The following is a 7,558-nucleotide window of genomic DNA, read 5'->3' as shown; positions in this document are numbered from 1 at the left end:
AAAAAAAAAAAAAAGAACGCTCACTTGCCGAGCTCATCAACTCTTCAAAAGAAGTCATTTACAAAAAAAAATTACACTCGCAAGAGTACTCTAAGTCAAATAAGCTCTCTCGAACGAGTCCGTCTTAACGAGTGTCCAACTTCTACATCGTCACCCTGTCCAGGTGTTCGATTAAAAACGCGTTCCACATGGATGCAGGTGAAATAATCCGCACAAAAAAAGCCGAGCCCAGTCTCGCATTCAGCTAGCAGGCGGTCAAGTTTGAATAAGCCAAGTTCTTACTTGCACACTCTTGCCGACCTCGGGGCACCCACAGGGTAAGCCGGACACCAGGGCAACACCTAAAAGGTACGACGAGCTCATCTCAACTACCAACCTAAAACTTGGTATTCGAAACACGTAACAGGATAAGCCGAGAGACGTCTCGCCCCGTAAAATACATCTCGAAACCAAGCAAAAAGCCGAGCAAGTCTCGCACTAATTTGAGGGCGCCTGGACTAATAAGCCAAGCTCCGGCTTGCATGTTCTTGCTNCTTGCCAACCCCAAACACCAACAGGATAAGCCGGACACAAAAGCCACACCTAAAGGTATGGCGAGTCCGTCTCGCCTACCACTTTACTCCAGTAAAGCACAAAGCCTTGTTGCATATCAAACATACGCTCAAATGCATGTCGCCCTCATGCTCGACGTCCTCATAGTCGACTCACTTGCGCTTGCCACTCTCACGCACGACTCACTCACGCTTGCCACTATCATGCTCGACGCCCTCACAGTCAAACGCTCTCACGCACGACTCACTCACGCTTGCCACTATCATGCTCGACGCCCTCACAGTCAAACGCTCTCACGCTAGCTCTTTCACGCTTGCCACTATCATGCTTGCAGCCCTCACAGTCGACGCTCTCACGCTCGACTCTCTCGCGCTTGTCGCCCTCATGCTCGACGCTCTCACACTCGAGTCTCTTGGCACCTACCTACAGCTTGGTGCCGACCTCCAGCTTGGCGCCAACCTACAGCTTGGTGCCTACCTCAAGGTTGATGCCAACCTCTACCTAGGTGCCTACCTCAATTTCGGTGCCGACCTCCAGCTTGGCGCCTACCTCAAGTTTGGTGCCGACCTCCAGTTTTGTGCCTACCTCCAGCTTGGACGTGGAATGCGAGCGCACATCATGAACACCCATCTTAGGAGTTGACCTTGGAGCTCGCCCAATGGTAGGACAAGCGCCGACCTAGAATGAGGATTTTCCGAACTCCGGGCATTGTGCAGCGTCCCACCGACCTCAATCCGCCGATCTCGCAAGAACCAACCTCAGCACTCATCAATCCTTGTCCGCCGACCTCTCTTCACCTCTCGACCCCGTTCGACGACGATGATCTCACTCTCGCCGACCTCAGTCTCGGTGGAAACCTCAATCTCACTCTCGGTGGCGACCTCAATCTCACTCTCGGCGCCGATCTCAATCTCACTCTCGGCGTCGAGCTCAGTCTCACTCTCGGTGGCTACCTCAATCTCAAGCTCGCCGACCTCAATCTCCGCATGCCGGTCTGGCTCAATTTCTTTGATCCTTGGTTACGAACTATGTGCGGCAACTCCGTCCTCAACCATTGCAGATCCATTATCAAGCACTACACTCTGTAAAAACGTGCTCAAGGCGCATAACATCTAGATGAGATCCACGCTCAACGCTCCACGCGCCAGGCGCCACGCTCCGCAAAGACGTGCTCAAGACACATAACATTCATACAAGCTTCGCGCTCCAGAACAACACACTCAACGCATACAACATCAGAACGAGCTCCGAGCTCAACAAAAACTATCGCTTGAACCATCACCACACAAAGTTAGATCTTCTTGAAGCAGTCTGGAACGCCTAACGCCGAGCAGGCATATGTTAAGACTCAAAGTACGCCCGCCGATCGCAGAAATACCTCGCTCGCCGGACTAAGGGGGGGACTATTGTTGGATATGGGCTTTGCCCCATATGCCAACTCGGCCCAACAAAGACTCACCAGAGATAGAAGGAAATGGGCCAACCTCGGAGGACAATCTCGGGATTTCACACAGAAAACCCTAGAGTGCTCTAACTCTACATTCGCTTATAAATAGCTCGAGACATCTATTGGAGAAAGGATCCTGACCCGCAGACAATACCTACAGAGCAACACTTTGCATCGAAAACTGCTATTGTCTTTCGTATAATTCATTCTTGTTTTCAGTTCGTCCCTTTAAGCTTGCTAGTTCGCTTGTGAACTAACAAGCTCTATCTCGACTCGTTTTAAGTGACGATCTCACGTTTTCCCCGATTAATAAAAGAACTTGCTTGCTCTTTCCCACAATATCTTTATTTGTTTAAACTGTGTAATCCCCGGTACAAACATTACCCACTATTACTCTAATTTTCACGAATCAAACAAATCCATACAAAAACTGAAACCCATTACTCACCTTAGCCCTCATGGCGAATTCACACTCTTCTTCACTCTTTTGATTCTATGCAGATTTCACGAAACAAAAATGAGCGGCCGACAAATCAGAAAGATTTTGTTGCTTTCAGTCATATTACTTCTTTATAGGACAGCGAAACCCTAAACACTCGTTTACTCCTTTTGCAAGTATTGGGCCTGTTCGATCCTAATTTAATGGCCAATAAAGCCCATATTGATGCCTTTCTAATCATCTTTTTTTAACTACAATTTAGATAACCATTAATTTTTTATTTATTAGTTAAGTAACTATGGATAATCCCCAAAATACATTCCATTTGTTTGGTCTTTTGCAAGTTTGAGAAGATTAACATATTAATCGAAACAACATGTTATTTTGTTCAAATAATTATGGATTTTGGAAAAATATCATGTTTATTTGTAAAAATATAGCACAAATTTTACCATGTAAATGTTGTATCACATAGTGTGCAATAATAATAAAATAACATATCATTTAATATTTAACTAATTTACCCTTGTAATTATAGATTATCTACACAAAGAATGTCCATCATTGTACGTTTTTAATAATAGAAGTTTATCAAAACTTACGATCAATGATAAAGACATAATAGGAAAATTAAATTTTGTTAGAGAAACCATAACCATTCGTGTGTGTGTGTATAAAATATCTTCCTCTCCATCCACGGCCATGCAAAATGTTAACTAATATCTTTGACTCACCCAATGACAAAAAAAAAACATATTAATATCTTTAATCACTATCACTCTAGCTGTCTCATTGCCTTGGCAACGACATGGACGAGTCCACTCGGATGGAAACTCTGCATAGCGGACAACTCGACTCGGTCTTAAGCCACCGATCCACACATTCGCAGTGGTAACAATGGCTACACGGAGGAAGCAGTTTCATCTTATCCCCTTCCTCGAAACCACCGAGACATATACAACACTCCTCCTCCTCATCCTCATCCTCCGCCGCTTCTCTCCGGAAAAGCACCACGGGCAAGCTTCTAATCGTCGCCGGATCAAGCCCTCCTCGGACGCAGAGCGTGTGTTGATCAGGAGACGGCTCGTGGATAATAGTGGCGGGAGTGTGTGGTAGGCAGCTCCGGTGGATGTAGAGAGTGAGTAGAGCGAAGACGAAGACGACGGATAACAGAGCCACGGCGAAGAAGAGTGTTCGGCCATGAATCTGGAAGTTGCGGTCGTCGTATTGGCTATCGTGCCAGTACAAAAGCATGGAGGCTTGTGGAGACGGTGAAGATGACGTCATTTTTGCCGGTTGGCGATGGATTAAGTGTTTCTTAATTATGGACGTTGATTGTGAACCCGGTGTGATATGTATTTATATATAGTAATACAGTTAACGTCAGTCGTCACGTGATTGTATTGATACTTCTTATAAAAATAAGCAGAGAGAATATTATTTTGAGTTAACTGAAGCTTCCACAAGTAGTACAACTGTATGTATGTACAAGTAAGAGTCAGGTTTGGAGGAAAGTGTAGTTTTATTTTTTTTTATAAACTTTTTACTATATTGTTTGTATTTTTTTCTTAATTAATTTTGGTTAACATTATTCAAGAATTAATATATTAGGCAACATGCAATAATTTGTGTGTTTTTTTTCAAGATCCAAGTGGTAGTAGCAATTGGCAAGTACGTAGCAAGTAGCAACATAACAACAATAGAAAATAAATAGCATTGTTATAAATTAGGTGCGTAAATCAGAATTTAATTAAGTTGGCTACATTTTTTAGTTGCTTCAGTACCGTCTATACATCGAACACGATTAACTCGATTACTTGGAAACAAGATGTGATATTTGACATACAATTGTAACGTGATTTAAAAGTAACAATAGATCGATTGCATCAAAGATTTTCAAAAGTCATTGACATGGAAGCCAATCAATAATTTCGAAAAAAAACTATTATGTAGAACATAAGCAAAGCATGTAAATTTGATCATAAGTTCATAAACATTCCTTGTTCTTTGAACTTTTTCTTATCCACTACTACATTGAACGTACGTGCTGCAAAAGATCTAGATGACCATGATTTGGTTCTTCCAGTAATGATGATGTAATAGCATATTTACTTGGAAAATCAAATGCTTATTTCTACGGATTTCTTTAATTAGCTCTTCATCGAAACCATCATAAGTCTGACAACAAGTCAACAACAACAACAACAAAACTCAGCCTTTTTCAAACATTTCAGCGACATTTATTTTCGTAGTTACAAAAGCATTAGTAAGTTAGGCATGGACTAACATATCAACTGGTAAGACAGCAAAAAGACAATTGGACAAGACACGGCACGAAACATTTAACATACAATAGTCTATAAAGACCTAAACACGTTTGGGATGCTCTCCCTTACCTAACGATTTGTCTACCCATCAATCTTTCCTTAATTACATCCCACCATTTTTCACTTCCAAACTCCGATTTGTTATAGCGTAACGTAAATGATCTAGTTAGTGTAACACATCAAACCTATAATAGGTTTTTCTTACTATTATTATTCCATAATAACATTTCTTTTTAATCATGACATTAATGAACTATTGAGATAAATTAATCATTAATCCAAACCGCTTCAAATGTTACAGGAAACACACTCCAAAACCTAAACCATCATTGTCAATCAGTTTAACTATGTAATCTATATCATCGTTACCCTTATTAAACGAAGCTTGACATTGACCATACTCTTAGTACATATGACTCAATTTATGACTAAACCGGTTCTCGATAACCGGTTATAAGGGGTGAGTAGTTGGATCCGGTTAGCAGAGGTAGGAGAGAAAGAAGATAATCGCCGTTGATGACGTCACCGCCGGTAATCAAAATCGTCTTTTAACCGTAATTTTCTCTTTTACTCTCTCTCTTTCTCTCTCTCTTCTCTACCCAAAAACAATCCGATCCAACACAAATCACACAAAAAGATCCTAAGCCTCAATCCTCCACCGCGCACCTTAGCCTCCCCTCTCCGAGATGGAGACGACGCCGGAGACTCACCCGAAGCCTCACAACCAGAGCAGATCTAACCGTTTACCGGCGGGGAGAGAGGATTGGTGGAGCGAGGACGCTACAGCGACGTTGATCGAAGCTTGGGGAGATCGTTACGTCAATCTCAACCGTGGCAATCTCAGACAAAACGATTGGAAAGAAGTCGCCGACGCCGTTAACGCTAGCCACGGTAACGGCCGGCCTAAGACCGACGTGCAGTGCAAAAACCGGATCGATACGTTGAAGAAGAAGTACAAGACTGAGAAGGCGAAGCCTTCGTCGGCTTGGTGTTTCTTCGATAGGCTCGATTTCTTGATCGGTCCGGTTGTTAAGAAACCTTCCGGCGGCGTTGTTAAGTCGGCGTTGATGAACCCTAATTTGAATCCTGCTGGATCTAAATCGACGGGAAGCTCTCTTGATGATGACGACGACGATGATGATGATGATGACGATGAAGATGATGATGATGCGGGTGATTGGGGTTTTGTGGTGAGGAAGCATCGTAGAGTTGAAGATGTAGATCCGAGTGAAGGATCGGCCTTTAGGGAGCTGGCGAGATCGATTCTTAAATTAGGAGAAGCTTTTGAAAGAATCGAAGGTAAGAAGCAGAGGATGATGATTGAATTGGAGAAGCAGAGAATGGAAGTTGCAAAGGACCTTGAGTTACAACGAATGAACATGTTGATAGAGATGCAATTGGAGCTTGAGAAGTCAAAACTTGGGAAACGAAGAGCTTGTTCAGGTCAAAGTTTTCATTTTTCCTTCTGTTTGAAGCTCTTTGAGATCAATCTTTGAGTTTACTGAAACTTCAGTTGGTGCTTTGTTTTTGTTGTACAGGTAAGAAGTTGTAGGATTATAGATTGTGGAGGAGTTACTTACTGTGGTGAGGCAAGGGAGCAATGTTTGGATCTAAAGCGCATACGAATTGGAGAAGATGTTATTATTATTGATCTTTAGGTTTTCTTAAGTTAGAGTGATGCTTTTTTTTTTGCTTTTTTCTCCCATTTTCTTCTTTAGCATTGTAGAGTACATTGGTTGGTAGTAGCAATGTGGATTACCAAAAGAACTCTCGTAGTATCTGACATATCAAGATGTACTTTTGTGAAGTATCAATGTATGATGGTTTGTGTATCAGTGTCTGCAGTTCCAAATAGTGTTCATCCCTCTTTTTGTGATCTGCAATTAGTGTTCTGCTTAATCAGGTTTCAGGAATGCCTAGATTTAACCAGATGCGTAGTCCGGTTCTGAGGAGAACTCGTTTATCAGTTTGGAATTGATCAAAACCCACCAAGCTATTGATTTGGCTGTTTGCTTATGTGACTTTGCAGCACTCTGGAATCTCCAGGACAAGACTCTTGTGACCTGAGGTAGAAGAGGTGACACATGAGGCTGAATTATTGGAGCCTCGAAAAGGAACATCGCAGAAGCATATCCATCAATGTTTCATGTTTGGTAGAATTTGGGGATGCATAAGCATGTGCTCTCCTATTCATACCTGACTTACAAAGAAGCTTTGCATCTAAAAAACCTCACTTTACTCTCGTTGGCCTACCACTTGGTCCAAAACTGGTAAGGACTCTGACCTTTCAAGGCTCATCATGTACCTGAGTTATCTCGTCGCATGTGATAGTTACTTTTAAAGTTTAAACTCGATTCTTGCTTACAAAAGATGAAGTAAGCATCTGATTGTGCATATTGGAATTCATACATCAGAGATATACTTTAGATTCTCGAAGATGACTTGTAAGCAAAGTGCAAATTACAGCTGATAAAAGAGATATGATAAGAGAGATAAGGCTTATACAAAAGGAGGCTGTCCAAGATCATACAAGTAAGCATCAAGACTAGTAGACCCATCAAGCAGCATCAAGTCACTGTAAGGTACAAGATCGAGAAAAGCAGCGAGCTCAGGAGAATTATCCAACTGGGACACGTGGTTGCTGACCCCAGAATGGGCAAGTAGTCGAGTGCGAGCAACGGCTAGATCATGTTGAAGCTCAAGCATCTTCTTCTGCAGAGAAGCTATGGCTCCAATGCAACCGTAAACAGGATCCTTGAGACGAACCTCAGCTTCATAAGCCAACGAGTTGAC

General features: G+C 42.5%; 3 protein-coding genes and 1 long non-coding RNA gene across 6 annotated transcripts in view; 1 reads left to right on the top strand and 3 right to left on the bottom strand.

Moving 5' to 3' along the window:
* Nucleotides 1-2,529, bottom strand: part of LOC109133053 — a 22,401-nt gene extending 19,872 nt beyond the window's left edge. The window contains exon 1 of the long non-coding RNA XR_002037908.1: nt 2,448-2,529. This is a non-coding gene — a long non-coding RNA (uncharacterized LOC109133053). The remainder of the gene's footprint in view (nt 1-2,447) is intronic.
* LOC104766202 (RING-H2 finger protein ATL66-like) lies at nt 2,978-3,750 on the bottom strand. Its single transcript, XM_010490072.2, has one exon. It carries the CDS (start codon nt 3,723-3,725, stop codon nt 3,228-3,230), a length of 498 nt encoding a protein of 165 aa, XP_010488374.1. The 5' UTR covers nt 3,726-3,750; the 3' UTR covers nt 2,978-3,227.
* Nucleotides 5,066-6,873, top strand: LOC104766287 (trihelix transcription factor ASIL2-like). Of its 2 annotated transcripts, none has more exons than XM_010490174.2 (2): nt 5,066-6,208; nt 6,795-6,873. In XM_010490174.2, exons 1-2 carry the CDS (start codon nt 5,452-5,454, stop codon nt 6,830-6,832), a joined length of 795 nt encoding a protein of 264 aa, XP_010488476.1. In that variant the 5' UTR covers nt 5,066-5,451; the 3' UTR covers nt 6,833-6,873. The 2 variants fall into 2 exon arrangements, with proteins under 2 accessions (XP_010488476.1, XP_010488545.1); XM_010490243.2 differs by lacking the exon at nt 6,795-6,873 and adding an exon at nt 6,304-6,600 and having other exon boundaries at nt 5,085-6,208.
* Nucleotides 7,096-7,558, bottom strand: part of LOC104766428 (LOB domain-containing protein 21-like) — a 1,728-nt gene continuing 1,265 nt past the window's right edge. The window contains exon 2 of one of the 2 annotated variants that reach the window (XM_010490425.1): nt 7,096-7,519. In XM_010490425.1, the coding sequence (XP_010488727.1) occupies nt 7,265-7,519 (255 nt within the window). In that variant the 3' untranslated portion in view covers nt 7,096-7,264. The remainder of the gene's footprint in view (nt 7,520-7,558) is intronic. The other variant, XM_019245628.1, reaches the window with a different exon arrangement.

The sequence above is a fragment of the Camelina sativa genome, chromosome 1 (assembly GCF_000633955.1).
Source record: "Camelina sativa cultivar DH55 chromosome 1, Cs, whole genome shotgun sequence".
Taxonomy (NCBI): Eukaryota; Viridiplantae; Streptophyta; class Magnoliopsida; order Brassicales; family Brassicaceae; genus Camelina; species Camelina sativa.
The sequence above is the reverse complement of the archived record's forward strand: the minus strand, read 5'-3'. Positions and strand labels throughout refer to the sequence as shown.

What these genes read in the sequence shown, in the direction of transcription:
- LOC104766202 (XM_010490072.2), bottom strand. Translation starts at nt 3,725, where the DNA reads ATGACGTCATCTTCACCGTCTCCACAAGCCTCCATGCTTTTGTACTGG.
- LOC104766287 (XM_010490174.2), top strand. Translation starts at nt 5,452, where the DNA reads ATGGAGACGACGCCGGAGACTCACCCGAAGCCTCACAACCAGAGCAGA. An exon ending in GAAACGAAGAGCTTGTTCAG is followed by an intron (nt 6,209 to 6,794) that starts GTCAAAGTTTTC and finishes GTGACTTTGCAG; the next exon opens with CACTCTGGAATCTCCAGGAC.